Source organism: Macaca thibetana, chromosome 2 (assembly GCF_024542745.1).
Source record: "Macaca thibetana thibetana isolate TM-01 chromosome 2, ASM2454274v1, whole genome shotgun sequence".
NCBI classification, from domain to species: Eukaryota; Metazoa; Chordata; class Mammalia; order Primates; family Cercopithecidae; genus Macaca; species Macaca thibetana.
The window spans coordinates 89140551-89160632 of NC_065579.1; the positions used below are offsets into that span (position 1 = coordinate 89140551).

General features: G+C 39.2%; 1 protein-coding gene across 1 annotated transcript in view; it reads right to left on the reverse strand.

Moving 5' to 3' along the window:
• The window catches only part of EHHADH (enoyl-CoA hydratase and 3-hydroxyacyl CoA dehydrogenase), a 70716-nt gene that overhangs the window by 18836 nt on the left and 31798 nt on the right, over nt 1–20082 (reverse strand). The window contains exon 5 of the mRNA XM_050780245.1: nt 12095–12199. Within this exon, the coding sequence (XP_050636202.1) occupies nt 12095–12199 (105 nt within the window). The remainder of the gene's footprint in view (nt 1–12094; nt 12200–20082) is intronic.

Here is a 20082-nt window from a genome sequence, read left to right on the forward strand (position 1 = left end):
TGTTAGGCGTGTTCAAGGGAACGTAAGGTTTGGATGTAATAATGTGCACATGGTAATACAGATATATTGTATAATCTCAACCTCCTTTTTAAATCAAAGAGACAGGAATATTTTCTTAATGCTTGATTAGTAAGTAGTATTGTAAAGAATGAGTTTCTAAATTAATGATTTCCCATATGGTGTTAAAGAATAGGATTCAGGAATGGAAAGAAGACAGTGGTTAAAGGCATGTGGTCCCTCTCATCCTACTACTTTGAAAAAACATGAACTGTATCCAATAGGCCCACCAATTACTTGTTCGATTACCCAAAGAGTTGCCCAATCCTCAATTTATGGGAAAGCAAACTCAGCAGAGAAGAATGGGGAACTCCCCCAGGGTCTACAGATGATTTAATTTGCCGGTGACCTAAAAGGAAGGCAAGAACGGACGATGGGGAGAAGAAGGAGAGAACAAGAGCATGGAGGTGCAAGTGGAAGGCAGCCTGGGCGGCTGGTGCAATCTATGCCATGTAACAGGGCATAGACAGCGTTGGGATATCTTAGAACTGGATCTCTGTCTTGTGATATTACCTCTGTTCCCAGCATTCCTGGGGGTGCTTCTCAACATCATAGCACACATCAGATTTATTTGAAGAGTTTAAGAAGTTCAGATGCCCACGTCATACCTCAAAATTAACTGTTGAATTTTTTAAGCATAGTCATGCCCAGGCCTCACCATCGATTCAGTTAAGAATCTTTGCCGGGCGCGGTGGCTCACGCCTGTAATCCCAGCACTTTGGGAGACCGAGGCGGGTGGATCACAAGGTCAGGAGTTCAAGACCAGCTCAACCAAGATAGTGAAACCCTGTCTCTATTAAAAATACAAAAATTAGCCAGGCGCAGTGGCAGGTGCCTGTAGTCTCAGCTACTCGGCAGGAGAATCGCTTGAATCTAGGCGGCAGAGGTTGCAGTGAGCCGAGATCATGCCACTGCATTCCAGCCTGGGTGGCACAGTGAGACTCTGTCTCAAAAAAAAAAAAAAAAAAAAAGAGGGAGAGAAAAGAAAAGAAATGAATATTTAAAGGTGGGGCATAGTAAGACTATTCTTGAAAAGTCCAGAAGTTGATTTTAAGGTATAGTCTCTGGGAGCTCCAAGAGCAGAGTGTTGTCCACCACTGAATCAGGGACAGCTGCAGTTCCTGGCAATTTCGTTTTAGGCCAGAGATTGAGAAGAAAAGAAGGGGGAAAAAAGAGAGGAGAGAACAAAACTGAAATGAAAAGAAAGCCTGCTTAATGGTGTGCAGTAATTATTTCTGATCAGCATAATCCTATTATCCTGGGGACACTGAAAACCTTGCAGACTGCATATGGGCATTTTGGGAGCTATCCAAGGCACTTGTCTAGACCAGCCCTAGGGCCAAACTAAGCATATCCACTGGAAAATTTTGGATCCGGGCATAATTATAGATGGGTTTTCCCTGCTCAATTTCCTATCTCTTTCTTGCTGCAGCTATAACTAAGGATGCTGTTATCTTACAACTTCGGTTATAAGATATTCAGAATTTCCCCTTTGGGTCTGTAAGTACAGCTGTTTTCAAAGTGTATTTCTTGTATACTTGGTAGTTTTCAAGTCACTCAGCAGTACCTACACAGTAAGAGAGGCAAGTGTCAGCATGTTAGCATCAGCCTTAGCTGCCCAGGGAAATGGGGAGGAAAGGAACTAATCAGTGATTCAAATACACTATTAATTGAATTCTTTCCTTGACCCACTCACATTTTGTCTTAGTTCTATGAGGTATTCTACGACATTTTTGATAAAAAAGATAAGTGAGTCATGTTTCTGAAGGAAGAAAAGGAGGTGATTATTTTCCCTTCTTCTGCTGTAATGGCAAGAAAAGATTTTTTCTGCCTAGGCTAAAGAGAGACTCAACAAGGGGTTCACGGAAATCGTGAACACAGACATAAAGGAATCTGTCTCTCCTCTCTCTCTAACCCTGATAAACAGAAAGCTGTGTCCATCATAAAAGCTTTGCAAAGGACAGACAGAATAACTGCACCCTAACAGGCTTCAAGAAGGTGACCCACAGAACTTGTCTAGCAAGTAAAAAGGAAGCTCAATTTAGACATGTGCGTAGGCCTCCTATGTAAGACAGGTCACTCTGCTCTTTTGAAACATGTTCATATAAATGTTCACAGAGAGCAAAAATATATTACAAAGTGAAGAAGATAAAATGAAGAGAAAGACAAATAAAACCACTAAGGTTTTTTAAAAGCCACAACTCCAAAAGGACAAATAGACCAAGGTCTTTAGGCAGAATTAGAATTGTTAAAAGTGGCTAACACAGCCCAGCACAGCCACAGGAACAGGACCACGGTTCATTACAGAGACAAAAATGGAGCATTAGGTTCCAGAGCTGAGACTCCCAGTTAGATAATTCCCTGTGCCCATTCCAGCTGGGGAAGGTTGAGAAAGAGAGAGCCTGTAGTCTCTTGGTTTTTGAATAACAGCACACACATTCAGTGTCATGCCAGAAACATGCACATGAGAACAGAGTTCTTAGTTCAGAAACAGGCAGGCTGCTAGCCACAGGCATGTGCAAATATATAGCATTTTACAGGATCCTCCCCTCCCTGGTTTAGTCAAAGCAATCTGGTTTGGCCAAGTAATTCTGCATTGCACTACTGAATGCATTGCACTGCAATAGTCTGGGAGGCTTCATAGAATACGAACATTAACATGCATAAAGCCAATGAACTTCCACACTCAACTCACCAGGATACAGTGTTAAGTTTGTAGAGGAATGTGCAGCTAAGTCCCAAATTGCGTTTTAGGTATGTTAACCTTGTACACTCCCTTCCCACCTACAATTGGTTCCAAAAGTGCTGATTGGGACACTGACCACTGAAAATTCCCTTTTCTCCCTCCTTTTGTATAAGAAGTAGAAACTAAATAAACATTCTTCATCTTCTTCTTTTTTTTTTTAAAGCAAACATTTGAGCAGTGGGAGTGAGAATAGGTTGAATAATTGGAATATTGTTACAAATGGGAAAAGGGAACACAAAAATTTTACATGTATTTTTAAAACAGAGACAGACTTTGCATAACACAAAAGTCCCCACTTTAAAGTGTATCGTTCAGTGTTTTTCAGAATATTCACAAGGTTGTGCAACCATATGTGTATGCATTTTAACCATGCCTTTCATAACTGATTTACAAAAATATCTTTAAGACTATAGCAGCCAGGTGCGGTAGCTCACACCTGTAATCCCAGCACTTTAGGAGGCAGAGGCAGGTGGATCACTTGGGGTCAGGAGTTCGAGACCAGCCTGGCCAACATGGTGAAACCCCGTCTCTACTAAAAATACAAAAATTAGCTGGGCGTGCTGGCATGTGCCTGTAATCCTAGTTACTTGGGAGGCTGAGACAGGAGAACTGCTTGAACCCGGAAGGTGGAGGTTGCAGTAAGCCGAGATTGCACCATTGTACTCCAGCCTAGGCGAAGAAGCAAGACTCTGTCTCAAAAAAAAGACTATAGGTAGTGTTTGCATGTCAGGTGTAAAAAAATCAAAACTAGCAAAAATTATCTCCTTTCTTACCCTTGTTCTCTGTATATCAATGGTTCTCAAAGTGTGGTCCCCAGAACACAGCATCAACATCACCTAAGCATGTTTGTTAGAGATACAAATTCTTGGGCCCCACCCCAGATTAAATGAATCAGAAAGTAATGAGTGAAGCCCTATCTATGTTTTAATAAGACCACCAAAAAGCAATTTTGATGCACAGTGAGGACCATGGCTCTAGATCAAGACAATTGCTCTAGCTTTCCATAACTATAGATTTCTAATAAATGCATATATACTTAATGTAATTAACATATTGAATTTTTGTGGAAACTTTCCTTCAAGTTAATCCATCAATTTTGTTCTGCTAAATGACCACACACTAACAACTATATTTAAAACAAAGAGGCTGGGTGTGGTGGCTTACAGCTGTAATCCCAGCACTTTGGGAGGCAGAGGGGGTGGATCACCTGAGGTCAGGAGTTTGAGACCAACCTGGCCAACGTGGTGAAACCCCGACTCTACTAAAATTACAAAAATTAGCTGGGTGTGGTTGCGCATGCCTGTAATCCCAGCTACTCCAGAGGTTGAGGCAGGAGAATCGCTTGAACCTGAGAGGCGGAGGTTGCAGTGAGCCGAGGTCATGTCATTGCACTCCAGCCTGCGCAACAAGAGTGAAACTCCATCTCCAAAAAAAAAAAAAGAAAAAGAAAAATAAAGAGAAAAAAGAGGAAAGTGGGGAAGCACAAAAAGAAAAGATAGGCACAAGGCCTCAAATGAAAATGAAAGGCAAAATAAATAGGCCTCATTAAACTACAAAGTTGGTAAGAGAATAAATGGCAAATGTAGATAAGATTCTGAGTTAATCCTTGGTTGATCTGTCCTTTTCTCTACCTTGATCTCTAGCGTTTGTCTATTACAAAGCAGCACCAAGAAATCATAGGATTTCAAACAGTGGAACTCATTTAAAAAAGGAAAAACAGTAAGAGTCCTAGGGTTTCCATAGGATTCTAATCACTGAACCCCAAAACAGACATTACACCCCAAAACCTTGCTTCAGTTGTGGCAAGGACAAATAACTAGGCACCCAACCACTGTAGCCTGTGAGGTCTCAGAACATGATTTGAAACCAACTAATTTTGTTGAACCCTTTCTTTTATCAATACATAAAATAAAGCCCCAAAGGTGATTTGTTAAGGTCCAAGTAGCTAAGGCTGAGAGCTCTGTCCCTCCTGACCTCGAGTCCCGAGCCCCTTTCTCTAACAGAATGCATCCTTTCCACACTGGCCTCCCAAAGGCATCCCTTTTTTTGGGGGGGTAAATTTAATGACTCAGATATTAGGAAAAGATCATTTTTTTTCAAGTCAAGAGTCTAGATTACCTACTACCCAAGTACAACCACTACTGAAAATTTGTTACATCGCCTTATAGTTTTTTCCTTACACAAATATGTATAAGAACACACGCACACACTTGTAAAATGTTCTATCTGGCTGTTTTCTTCTTAATACTATATGTAGGCGATTTTCCAAGTTCTTCAACTTTCTTTAAAAATGGAAGTTGTAATAGCTGAATGAAGTTAGTTCATTGAAATTATCGTTTTTACATAATTAATTTCCCAAAACTAAATATTTGACTTTCCAATATTTTATGATAATCGAAAAGCTTTAGTGAGCATTACTATATACAAATCTTTGTGTATTTATGTGATTATTTCTCTATGGTAAATTCCTAAGAATAGAAAAACTAAGTCAAAAGGTATGAGTAATTTTAAGCCTCTATATGTGATTTGTCCAATTGCCTTCTAGATAGGATGTATTACAAGCATTCTAATGAGAGCTTATTTAAACTCAATCTCACTGTATTTTTTCCCATCTGTTCTGATCTGTTTGGCAAAAATTAGTGTTTTTTAAATCACTTTTTTTTGTTAATAAATTTTAAAAAGCATTTAAGAGTTAAGCGTATACTTACTTTACAACCCAGCAACACTATTCTCAGGTATTTACCCAAGAAAAAGGAAAAACTATGTCTACAAAGACTTGTGTAGGACCAAAGTGGAAACAACCTAAATGTCCATCAACTGATAATGGATAAACAAATTGTGGTTTACCCACACTGTGGAACACAAGTCAATTAAAAGGAAGAAAATATTAATGCATGCAACAATAGGAATGGCTCTCAAAAACATTATGCAAAATAAAGCCAGCCACAGAAAACTATATACTATTGCATGATTTCATCCATATGAAATTCTAAAAAAACTGTAAAACTATGACAGAAAGTAGGTCACTGGTTGCCTGTGGCCAAGGGGAAGAAAAAAGGATTTATGGGAAAGGGGTATGAGAATCCTTTTGAGGGTGATAGAACTATATTTTGATTGTGGCAATGGTTACATAACTGTAAACAATTACCAAAATTCACCAAACTCCCCCCTTAAAATGCATGAATTTTATTTGTAGAAATTACACCTCAATAAAGCTGGAAAAAATAAAAACAAAACCAAAAACAATTTAGAAATGTTTGAGAAAACTAACTTATCCTAAGCCGGGGAATAAAACAAAACAAAAGCAAAAATCACTTAAGAAATTTTGGAGAAAAACTAACATTTTCATTTTTGCTTATTTCCTTTCCATTTGTATCTGTGACCATACATACTCTAGATCATGATGATCATTACTCTATACATGACTATATACTATATAATTGCAAATACATGTACATTTATATTCTAAACATTTTTATATCACAATTTTACATTTTTCTACATGGTCTTCATGATTATAATTTAAAATAGTAATACATAATTGTCTAAAGCCCTGAAGTGTTAAAAGGCGAATTACAGGTTTAAAGCAAATGGTGCCTCAATATTTGGATGCCACCAAGTGGACAAACTGTGTAATGTCATTAAGATTAAACACTACTTGGTAAGTTTTATAAAGTAAAAATGTTTAATTTAATGTTTAAAATTAATTTAAAATTGTCAATAAAATAAAGTGTAATCAGACCATTTTATAAATGTAGCTAAGGTTGAGACTTGAATCCAGGTCTCCTAGATCATCAACCTCATCTATTTCTTGAAGTAACTTAATTCTCAAATCAGAATCTAGGGAAATCACTTAAGGAAAAGAACTTCCTGTTTAAATTGAGACCTTTACAAACTAAAACTACAGATGTGAATGACAGACATGGGTCTATCTTTAGCAAACCAAAGAATCATTTAGGGACCTCCAAATGCAAATAGCCTTTGCTGTGTGTCTATCAAGTGACTTCTAACAAAACAACAAGCCCCCTTGGGAAGCACAGTGATGAAAATACAGTGAAGGTTGCCTGAAAGGCAGAGAAAAACAGTAGGAAATTTATTTCTATTTGGGCAAGGACTTGCTGATTCTCTTTAGGGGCCTCCATTATTTTCTCCCCATTGTTCCTCACCTCTCCAGTTCAAGCTTTTACTTTCACAGTGAAACAGTAACTGGCTAGAGCCACAAGAAAGAAAGATTATTTCAGGAAAGTGTTTGGTCTCTGCCAGGGTCAACAAAAGAATGACTCCTTCAAAAGAATGCCTTTGAATGACACTGGGCCATCGCCTGCCACCAAGCGGGAGATCAGCACTCTGTTCCGCCTGTGACCCAATACTCTTCCCAATTATTTTTTCCGGCCATTTTTACCCTCTCCTTCTTGCTCATTTAAAGCTGACAACCTCCATAGACTGAAAATAAACTGTTTAAAAACAAACAAACAAACAAAAAACTCTAGGAGTGCCACTGAAAGAACTCTGAAAGGAACATCCCAAGTCCATAAAGTAAGAAATCACTGAGAGAAGGACATAATTCAGTTTGCAGAGACAGAAGTTCTCAAGGTCCACAGCTTTGCTGCAGTAAATTACAGAGCCTGTGATATGGTTTGAATGGGTGTCCCCTCCAAATCTCATGTTAAAATGTGATCCCCACTGTTTGAGGTGGGAGCCTGGTGGGAGGTTATTGGGTCATGGAAGCTGATCCCTCAGGAACGGTTTAGTACCATCCCCTTGGTGATAAGGGAGTTTTCACTCAGTTGATGAGGGATCAGCTTGTTTAAGAGTTTGAGGCCGGGCATGGTGGCTCATGCCTGCAATCCCAGCACTTTGGAAGGCCGAGATGGGCAGAACACGAGGTCAGGAGTTGAGATCAGTCTGGCCAACATGGTGAAACCTCGTCTCTACTAAAAATACAAAAATTAACCGGCATGGTGGTGTGCGTCTGTAGTCCTAGCTACTCGGGCTGCTGAGGCAGGAGAATCACTTGAACCCAGGAGGCAGAGGTTGTGGTGAGCCAAGATCACGCCACTGCATTCCAGCCTGGGCAACACAGCAGGACTCCGTCTCAAAAAAAAAAACAAAAAAAAAGAGGTTGGGACCTCCACACTTCTCTCTCTTGCTCTGTTGCCATATGACGTGTCTATTGCTGCTTCACCTTCAACCATGGGTAAAAGCTCTGAGACCTCACCAGGAGCTGAGCAGATGCTGGTACCATGCCTGTACACCCTGCAGAACTGAAGCCAATTAAACCTTTTTTCTTTATAAATTACCCAGCCTCAGGATTTTTTTTTTTTTTTTTGAGACGAAGTCTCGCTCTGTCGCCCAGGCTGGAGTGCAGTGGTGCGATCTCAGCTCACTGCAAGCTCCGTCTACCGGGTTCCCGTCGTTCTCCTGCCTCAGCCTCCGAGTAGCTGGGACTACAGGCGCCCGGCACCACGCCTGGTTAATTTTTTGTATTTTTTAGTAGAGACGGGGTTTCACCGTGTTAGCCAGGATGGTCTCAATCTCCTAACCTCGTGATCCGCCCGCCTCGGCCTCCCAAAGTGCTGGGATTACAGGCGTGAGCCACTGCGCCCGGCCAGGATTTTCTTTATAGCAATACAACAGACTAGCACAGCCTATCTTCAATCTACTGAAGTGTTTGTCTGGCTGGTCGTTTTAATGTCTTTTTTAAATTTTATTTTATGTTCCGGGATACCTGTGCAGAATGTGCAGTTTTGTTACATAGGTAAATTTACGTGTGCCATGGCAATTTGCTGCACCTATCAACCCATCACCTAGATATTAAGCCCAGCATCCATTAGGTATTTATCGTGATGCTCTCCCTCCCCCTCCCCCTCTGCCGACAACCCCCAGTGTGTGTTGTTCCCCTCCCTGCGTCCATGCGTTCTCATTGCTCAGCTCCCACTTATAAGTGAGAGGATGCGGTATCTCGTTTTCTGTTCCTGCATTAGTTTACTAAGGATGATGTCTTCCAGCTCCATCTACGTCCCTGTAAAGGACATGATCTCACTCCTTTTTATGGCTACATAGTATTCCATGGTGTATATGTACCACATTTTCTTTATCCAGTCTATCATTGATGGGCATTTGGGTTGATTCCATGTCTTTGCTATTGTGAATAGTGCTGGAATGTACACATGCATGTATCTTTATAATATACAATGATTTATATCCCTTTCGGTATATACCCAGTAATGGGATTGCTGTGTCAAATGGTATTTCTGGTTCTAGGTCTTTGGTGAATTGCCACACTGTTCGTCCACAATGGTTGAACTAATTTATATTCCCACCAACAGTGTAAAAGCAATCCTATTTCTCCACAGCCTCACCAGCATCTATCTGTTGTTTCATGACTTTAATAATCACCATTTAATAATCAGCATGAGATGGTATCTCATTGTGGTTTAAATTTGTATTTCTCTAACGATCAGTGATGTTGAGCTGTTTTTCACATTTGTTGGCTGCATAAATGTCTTCTTTTGAGAAGTGTCTGTTCATGTCCTTTGCTCACTCTTTAATGGGGTTGTTTGTTTTCTTCTTGTAAATTTGTTTAAGGTCCTTGTAGATTCTGGATATTAGACCTTTTTCAGATGGATAGATTGCAAACATTTTCTCCCATTCTGTAGGCAGTCTGTTCACTCTGATGATAGTTTCTTTTGCTGTGCAGAAGTTCTTCAGTTTAATTAGATCCCATTTGTTAATTTTAGCTTTCGTTGCAGTTGCTTTTGATGTTTTAATCATGAAATCTTTGCCCATACCTGTGTCCCGAATGGTATTGCCTAGATTTTCTTCTAGGGTTTTTACAGTTTTGAGTTTTATACTTAAGTCTTTAATCCATCTTGAGTTAATTTTTGTATAAGATGTTAGGAAAGGGTCCAGTTTCAATTTTCTGCATATGGCTAGCCAGTTCTCCCAGCACCATTCATTAAATAGGGAATCCTTTCTCCATTGCTTGTTTTTGTCAGGTTTGTTGAAGATCAGATGGTTGCAGATGTGCGGACTTATTTCTGAGTTCTCTATTCTGTTTCATTGGTCTATGTTTCTGTTTTTGTACAGTACTATGTTGTTTTGGCTACGATAGCCTTGTTGTATAGTTTGAAGTTGGTAGTGTGATGCCTCCAGCTTTGTTCTTTTCGCTTAGGATTATCTTGGCTATATGGGCTCTTTTTGGATTCCATACGAATTTTAAAGTAGTTTTTTTTTTTTTTTTTTCTCTAATTCTGTGAAAAATGTCAATGGTAATTTAATGGGAATAGCATTGAATTTATATATTACTTTGGGCAGTATGACCATTTTCACAATATTGATTCTTCCTGTCCACGAGTATGGAATGTTTTTCCATTTGTTTGTGCCCTCTCCGATTTCCTTTAGCAGTGGTTTGTAGTTCTCCTTGAAGACGTCCTTCACTTCCCTTGTTAGCTGTATTCCTAGGTATTTTATTCTCTTTGTAGCAATCGTGAATGGGAGTTCATTCATGATTTGGCTCTCTGCTTGTCTACTATTAGTATATAGGAATGCTTGTGATGTTTGCACATTGATTTTGTATCCTCAGACTTTGCTGAAGTTGCTTATCAGCTTAAGAAACTTTTGGGCTCAGAAGATGGGGTTTTCTAGATATAGGATCATGTCATCTGCAAATAGAGACAGTATGACTTCCCCTCTTCCTATTTGAATACCTTTTCTCTTTGAGAAGAAGTCTCGCTCTGTCAACCAGGCTGGAGTGCAGTGGTGTGATCTCGGCTGACTGCAATCTCTGCTTCCCAAGTTCAAGCAATTCTCCTGCTTCAGCCTCCCAAGTAGCTAGGATTACAGGCACCTGCCACCATGCCTGGCTAATTTCTGTATTTTTAGTAGAGACAGGTTTTTACCATGTTGGCCAGGCTGGTCTTGAACTCTTGACTTCACCTTAGCCTCCCAAAGTACTGGGATTACAGGCAGGAGCCACTGCGCCCAGCCCTTGAATACCCTTTTATTTCTTTCTCTTGCCTGATTGCCCTGGCCAGAACTTCCAATACTATGTTGAATAGGAGTGGTGAGAGAGGGCATCCTTCTCTTGTGCCAGTTTTCAAAGGGAATGCTTCTGGCTTTTTCCCACTCAGTATAATATTGCCTGTGGGTTTGTCTTAAATGGCTCTTATTATTTTGAGGTGTGTTCCCTCAACACCTAGTTTATTGAGCGTTTTTAACATGAAGGGATGTTGAATTTTATCAAAGTCCTTTTCTGCATCTATTGAGATAATCATGTGGTTTTTGTCAAGTTCTGTTTATGTGATAAATTATGTTTATTGATTTGTGTATGTTGAACCAGCCTTGCATCCCGGGGATGAAGCCAACTTGATCGTGGTGGATAAGCTGTTTGATGTGATGCTGGATTCATTTTGCCAGTAAATATATATATATTTTTTTAATTGAGATGGAGTCTTACTCTGTCACCCAGGCTGGATGCACAATCTCAGCTTACTGCAATCTCTGCCTCTTGGGTTCAAGCAATTCTCGTGCCTCAGTCTCCCAAGTACCTGGGATTACAGGGTGTGCACCACCATGCCCAGCTAATTTTTGTATTTTTAGTAGAGACAGGGTTTCACCATGTTGGCCAGGCTGGTCTCGAACTCCTGAACTCAAGTGATCCACCCGCCTCGGCCTCCCAAGGGATTACAGGTGTGAGCCACTGTGCCTGGCCTAGTTTGCCAGTATTTTGTTGAGAATTTTTGCATTAATGTTCATCAGGGATATTGGCCTGAAGTTTTGTTTTTTTGTTGTATCTCTGGCAGGTTTTGGTATCAGGATGATGCTGACCTCATATAATGAGTTATGGAGGAGTCCCTCTTTTTTAATAGGAAAAACATTCATGTGATAAAAAATTTAAAAAGCTACAGCAAGGTAAACAGTGAAGAGTCTCCTTCCAGTAGCTTCTGCTGGCTGACCAGCCCTCTTCCCAGAGGCAGCCATTAAACATTTCTTGTGAATCTCTTCAGAAATGTTTTATGCATCAACAGTTAGATATATACATTTTCCCTATGTTCTATCCCACCCCTCCTTTTTGTTATACCAATGGTAAACCACTATATACAATAATGCTTTTTTCACTTAATAATGTATCATGGGCTTCATACCATATCAGTACAAACAGTTTCTCATTCATTTTTAAGCAGTATCATATTTCATCACATGGATGTATCATAAGATATTTAGGAGTTCCTTATTTAAATGAACATGTATCTTGTTTATAGTCTTTGGCTATTTTTATTATTTTCTTACCTGAAACTGTCTGAGCAAATCTGATTGCTTCTTCAACCGGGTCTGAGTTCACAACTTTATCTAGAATGCCCAGCTTGAGTGCTTCACCTGCTAAAATATGTCTTCCTGAAATAAACAACAACAACAAAACAATCAAAGAACAATGTAAGATTAAAGCAAAAGCATTACTCTCTCTAGTAGGAAAGGCTGTCTGTCTGGATATAAATATCTACTATTGAATAAGGTAAGTAAGAACCACATTGACTGATAGAGTAGAAAGATCACCACCAAGGTAACCAGGAAACTTGGATTCAAGCTCCAGCTCTAGTTTCCACTATTTGTGTGATCATGAAGAACTGCACCAGGACCACAATTTCCTCATCAGCAAATGGCAATAATTATGCTTATCTCAGTAATTCTGAGTATTAAGTGAGAATAATAGATTCTCTTTATATTCTATAACTCTCTACAGAAGTACTTTATGAACTACAAATCTCTATAGAACTCTATAGAAAAGTGAGATGTTTAGTTTTCGATAATAATAATAGAAGTAGTAGCAGCAGAGTAACATATAGTATCTATCCTATCCCTAGCATATACCACTGGCTGTGGTTGGTTTAAAAAAAAAAAAAAAAAAAAAAAAGAAAGACCAGGCACGGTGGTTCATGCCTGTAATCCCAGCACTTTGGGAGGCTGAGGTGGGCAGATCAACTGAGGTCAGGAGTTCGAGACCAGCCTGGCCAACATGGTGAAACCCTGTCTCTACTAAAAATACAAAAATTAGCTGGGCATGGTGGTGGGCACCTGTAATCCCAGCTACTCAGGAGGCTAAGGCAGGAGAATCGCTTGAACCCAGGAGGTGGAGATTACAGTGGGCTGAGATCACACCACTGCACTCTAGCCTGGGCAACAGAGCTAGACTCCATCTCCAAAAACAAAAACAAAAATAAAAACAATAAAAAAGAGAGAAAAAATAAAAAAAGATAGTTCCCAGACATAAATATAGTTAGCTCAATGAGAAAAAAAAAATAAGTTGACATTCTATAAGGTATAATTAAAATTACATAGGACAAATGGGATGGACTTCTGCCAGTTTTTGGCTACCCAGCATCTCAACTCTTCCCTTAGTTTGTGGAATGGCTATTGTGTAGGCTTTGAAGCCCTGCTTCCTACTACAGAAGCTGAAAAGGACACAGATGATTAGACAATTGACAATCTGACTGTGGCAGCTGGAGTGTGGCCCATGACCCCAGTTAGTGAACTGAGTGCTCTGTTGAGGGTTTTTAGCTTGCAGTTAGTGACACTAAGCAGCAGCAACAGGTTAAACCTCATTTTACAGCTGCCAACATCTAGTGTCTGGCAGTGGTGGTGCTGGTACACTTAGCATCCAGTCATACCATTGGCATCCTCCAGTACAGAATGTCAGCAATAGGGGATATAGAAGTTTGATGAAGGTTTGCGCCGTTCCTAAATTTGCCTTGACAGTTCTTCACCCATTGTAAATATGCAATTTGATCCGCATATTCTGAGTATGAGGTAGGGGACATCAGCATCCCCTATCCCAGGGTCAGAAGGAAGGAGATAGTGATACACCGCTTGCTTTCTTGCCAGTACCATCTTGCCTTCTGAAAAGCAACCATCAAATCTGTCTTGGTGGCAACAGTTCCACAGTCTTCACTGCACTTACAGTGTTGGTGGATGCCATCGGAGACAAACCTTACATTCCTGGTTCTTATTAGTGCTTCAGAGAACTACAAATGAGTTTTCTTGATTGGATAGAAAGTCCGGTGATTTTTTTTTTGTTTTGGTAGGTGTCTCTTTGAAAAGCAGTATTTGGACAGTTTTCTGGAAGTATTTCTGAAAACAGGCTTTCAGACCTCCTCCTGGAGTAAGGAGTAGGGTAGGAAGTACATAAGTAGTTTCCGGGGTCAAGTATCCTGTGTATAAAATCACTTTGGTAAGTAGAGGGTGAACAGCCTACCCAGGTTAAGGGAACCAAGCAAACACAAAATGGAACATGGAAACCTGGATACTATTACAAAAGGATTTTGAGGTCAACTAAGCAGGGAGGATGTGAGCTACTCCCAGATGGACTACAAATTTCTTTAGCTGTAATGATTTCTTCTGGCTTGGATTTCACAAAATTGGAAGAGTATCACTACTATTCTAACAGAGTCAATGGGATTCCAAGTACAGTCATATACCATATAATAACATTTCTGTCAACAACACATACATGATGGTGGTCCCATATGATTACAATATCATATTTTTACTGTACCTCTTCTATGTTTAGATGTGTTTAGATACACAAAGACTTTCCATTATGTTACAAATGTCTACAGTATTCAGTAAAGTAACATGCTGTATAGGTTTGTAGCCTAGGAACAATAGGCTACACCATATAGCCTAGGTGTGTAGTAGGCTATACCATCTAGGTTTGTGTAAGTAAACCATGATGGTCACATAACAACAAACTCATGTAATGATCATTTCTCAGAATATATCTCGTTGTTAAATGATGCGTAGCTGGACTTTTATCCTGTTTCGAAGAACTAAGGATCTAAAGACATGGCTCTGTATATCCAATTCAGATTCTTAGGCTGTAATTTAAATTTGTTTTTCCTTATGACACCGTAAGTGTAGATGACAACCACTGTCCAATGTGCTCTGATAAGAACCCTGTGTGCCCTAAGGGAACTGAGGCTGAGAGTTCTCTTCTCCAACCTAAGTAATCTCAATTTTCTCCAATTTTCTTGATAGCTTCTTTCCTAACCTTTAAAATTTTTTTCCACATGGAACTCTTTCCAAATGTCATATTCAGGTTTTCCTAAAATTGTGCAGACTACTCAAAAAGACAGGTGTATAATTCTAATGTTAGCTCTCTTCTAATTCACTGTGACCTTTTCTATGCAAATCAAAACCCCATCATATTCTTACTGTTTCCACCTCTTTTCTGCATGTTAAAAATAGTGATATTTCTTTAAGCAGTGCTTTGGGAAAAGGCCAATCCTAGTTCGTTTTATTTCTTTTTGTCAAAGCCAGTTTTCCTGATTTCTTCCAATAATCTTGGTTTCAGGCAATACTGCAAATAGGGCCACAAAATTATTCAGTATTCCCCCACATGCTTTAAGTTTCTGTAAACCCTCAAATTTACAGACTCATTTCACACTATTATGATTTCCTCCTATATTTTAGGCTTCTTTGCTTCCTATTATATCTTTTGCACAATAAATTGTCTCATGTGCTTTGAATTTCTGAAGTATGTTAGATCCTAAGCATCCTTTTATGAATTTGACATTAAATACTTAAAATAGTTCACATTCTTTAAACTGTACTTATTATACCATTGTAAATTAAAACAATATCTACTTGATTTATTGAAGGAAATAAATGTCATATTTCTGGACTTTCTCTCCTTTTATACGCTACACTACAGATTTATAAAATCATCCCCCCATTTAAAAGATAAAAGCCATTTTTAATGCATATAGCCTCACAATATTTTCTTTTCTTTTGTTTTTTTCTTTTTCTTTTGAGACGGAGTCTCACTGTCACCCAGGCTGGAGTGCGATGGTACAATCTCGGCTCACTGCAACCTCTGCCTCCCAGGTTCAAGTGATTCTCCTGCCTCAGCCTCCCGAGTAGCTGGTACTACAGGTGCATGCCACCACTCCCGGCTACTTTTTTGTATTTTTAATGGAGATGGGGTTTTACCATGTTGACCAGGCTGTTATCAAACTCCCGACCTCAGGTGATCCACCCGCCTTGGCCTCCCAAAGTGCTGGGATTACAAGCGTGAGCCATGGTGCCTGGCCGGCCTCACATTATTTTCTAATTTGGCTAATGTATGCACAATTTTATATTATGGTTTCTATGTCAAAAGATGTGGATTTCTACTGGCAGTTCTCGAAGGGGTCTTAGGACCCCTTTGCCCTCTTAAAAATTATGGAGAACTCCAAAAAGCTTTTGTTTATATAGGTTATATCTATCAATATTTCCTGTATTAGAAATTAAAACTGCAAGCTTTTGTCTGGGTGTTGAAATTACAAGGCTAGATGCTGTGGCTCACACCTGTAATCCCAGCACTTTGGGAGGCCAAGGCTGGCGGATCACCTGAGGTCAGGAGTTTGAGACCAGCCTGGCCAACATGGTGACCCCGCCCCCCGTTTCTACTAAAAATACAAAAATTAGCTCGGTGTGGCACAAGCCTGTAGTCCCAGCTACTTTGGAGGCTGAAGCAGGATAATTGCTTGAACCTGGGAGGCGGAGGATGCAGTGAGCCGAGATCGTGCCATTGCACTCCAGCCTAGGCGACAGTGGGAGATACCATCTCAAAAAAAACAAAAACAAAAACAAAAACAAAAATCACTGCAAGCTTTAAAAATGTTTCTTTATTAGTTCATTTTAAAATAATAAACTCACTGCATGTTAGCATACATGTTTTTATGCAACAATAATTATATAAAAATTTAAAAATTAGTGAGAAGAGTATAATTGTTTTAAATTTTTGCACAGTTATTTACTGTCTGATTTAACAGAAGACAGCTGCATTCTTATTCTCCTATTGCTTCTGCATTCAATCTGTTGTGATATCACACAGCATATTACAGTCTCTGGAAAATTCCACTACACATTTGTGAGAAAGGCAAGTAATGTCTTATTATTATGAAAATAGATCTGATCTCAAGGACCCTGTAAAGGTCTTAGGCCATACCCAAGAGTCCCTGGACCACACTTTAAGAATCTTGCGATTTAGATAATCATTCTTCATAAATATTACATAGCATCCTAGTATGTGAATGTTCCATAGCATTTACTTGTGGCTGGTATAATTTTAGTTCCTTTGAAAGTAACCTTTTGTTTTGTTTTTATCCTTTGGAAGCTTGCAGGATTCCATTTTCTGGATGTTTAAAATCTTTACCAAGACATATCAAAGAATTATCTCCTCATCAGTTTTTCCAAGAAAATGGCATGCTAGTTAAAGTACAATCTCTGATGCTATTCAATGTCTGAAGAATTTCTTCTATTTTTTTCTTTTGGTTATTGCTTTCATTTTGCCTTGTGCTTTGGGAGCACTTATTATTCAAAGCAGAGACCTCTGTTGTATATCTTCCATGTCTGCTATCTTTATTTACATTTTATTTATCTTTTTGCTAAATTCTTCTGAATTCTCTAGATGTGTCTCTTTTTATCCTCTATGTTGTTGATTTTGTAATCTATCCTATCACATCTTTTTATTACTTCAAAAAGAAATTATTTTGGCTAAGGTTTTGATTTTAAATATGGTGTTCTTATTTAATAAATTATTTTCTTTTCTAATTTAGAATAATGTGAGTTTTCTAAACTTTTTTGTTTTCTTTAACGCTTAAGTAGATTCACATTTACATTTCATTTTTTTAAGTCATAAAATATTTTCGTAGGTTTTAGGGTTGCAGTTGTTTTAGTTTTAAGAATTTTTGTGTGTCTGTTTCTTTTAACAATATTTGCTGATATTAATTATTTCTGCCTGAGAGCCTTGAGGTGCTAGTACTAAAAAAAATACAGAGAAAACCCACCTGGACCTACAGCTAAAAGGCAAGCAGGATAAAGATGTTACTCCCAATTCCTCTTCCCCGCTCAAGTATTCTAGGTAGTCAGAGGTATCCCACCAAAGTCTAGAGCTCAAAGCCTGTCCTGTGAATGAGTATAGAGTAACTCATCAGGGCTGGGGCCAAGCTTTATGAGAATACAGCAGAGCTTTCTATGCTTTTCTGTGAACAAAGAGGACAGCGCCTAGAAAATAAAACAGAAAGAGGAGCAGGACACTGTAGTCCTGTCAGCTGATTGGACAGAGAACATCAGGGAATGAACTGCAATATGATCAGGCATATCCTCTGGGGTTAATGCTAAAGATTCCTTCATTTTCAGATGGCATTTTAAGGAAATTGTGGAGAAGGTTGCTGTTGTAATCACTCTACTTTCCAGAATTACCTCTCTCACGGATTTCAGAAGATCAGAAAGGGTTAGCCACCTAAATCTATTTACTTATTAATTTCCTATGGGAACAGTGCCTACAAAGTTGGCACTTTTTTCCCTCATTCACATCAGTAGGGAATCTTCAACTTTCACAATTTAATCTTTTTCTTTAACATCCTTTCTTAGAAAAACAAAATTTTCAGCCGGGCACAGTGACTCACACCTGTAATCCCAGCATTTTGGGAGGTCGAGGCGGGTGGCTCACCTGAGGTTAGTAGTTCGGGACCAGCCTGGTCAACATGGTGAAACCTTGTCTCTACTAAAAATACAAAAAATTAGCTGGGAGTGGTGGCACGTGCCTGTAATCCCAGTTACTAGGGAGGCTGAGGCAGGAGAATCACTTGAACCCGGGAGGTGGAGGTTGCAGTAAGCTGAGATCATGCCACTGCACTCCAGCGTGGGAGACAGAATGAGACCCTGTCACCAAAAAAAAAAAAAAAAAAAAAGAAAAGAGAAAAAGAAAAAAATATTTTCCAAACCAAAGCAGGATTGTGAATATCGTGATTACTAACAGCTTTCATATTAGTAGCATATTACTGCTGTAACAAATTACCACAAACTTAGAGGCTTAAAACACACATTTACTATCTTATAGTTTAAGATGTCAAAAGTCTAGGTCAGCAGAAGGTGTTCCTTCTGGATGCTGTAAGAAAGAATGTTTTCCTTGTCTTTTCCAGGTTCTAGAACTGCCTACATTACTTGGCTTGTGACCTCTCCCCCCGTCTTCAAAGCCAGCACATAGCGTCTTCTCTCTTCTCTGACCTCCTGCTTCCCTGTTATAAGGATGCTTGTGATAAAATGGGCTGAGCTAGACAGTCCAGGGTAATCTCCCTCTCAAGATCTTTAATGTAATCACACGTACAAAGACTTTTTTGAATGTAACATAATATATTCACGGGTTCTGCGAATTAAGATGTGGACATCTTTGGGGGCCATTTGGATACCATTTATGAAATATGGTCTGTTTAACAGGCACTATATCAGAAGCATGTCATGTTATTTCATTATTCCTTAAAACAACCATGTGGTTGTTTACTGATGAGAAAACAGAGGCTTAGAGGAGTTCAGAAGACCTCTCTCTGCTAAACCCCAGGCCCGTCTATCCGATTGTCTATTTGACATCTCTACTTGGATGTGTAACATGCCTATCAAACTTAACATGTCCCAAATGAAGCTCTTGTGATACTTCCATAAAACCTGTTCCATCAGCAGAAATCCCAGTCTTAGTGATGGCACCATCCTTCCAGTAACTCACTCCAGCCATTAGATCATCCTTGACTCTCCTCTTTCTCTCACATCTCGTATCTGCTCTGTCACAAAATCCTATTGGCTCTACCTTCAAAATATCTCCAGAATCTGACCATATCTTACGAGTTACATTGCTACCACTCAGATCCATGCCCCCATCTCTCTCCCTTGGATTATGATAGCAGCCCTCAGTCTTCCTGTTTTTGTCCTTGTCTCCAATTAGTTTATTTTCAACAGTCAGAGTGATTTTTTTAAAAAAAAACCTAAGTGAGAGCATGTTACTCCTCTGCTTGAAACACTCCAATGCCTTTCTTCTTCAGTCACAAGAAAAGTCAAAGTTCTTTCTATAACCTACCAAGCCCAATAAGATATGGCTTCATCCCCTAGTACTTTTCCCCTGACTCATTTCATTCCAGCTACATTGACCATTGACCTTCTTGCTGTTCTTTGAACATTCTAAGCATGTCCCTGCCTCAGGGCTTTGTACTTGCTATTTTCTCTATGTGGGATTCCTTCCTCCAGATATTGGCATAACAAGCTTCCTTATCTTCTTCAGATCTTTATTCAGGTGTCATTTTGTAGAGAAGGCTTTTCTAGCTATCCTACCTAAAATATTAATTCACCTCCCATTCCTAACATTTTATATCTCCCCCTTCCTGTTTTGTGTTTTCTTAGCACTTATCTCCACCTGATTTTATATATATATATATATATAAATTATATAATAGGTAGGCATATGTGTG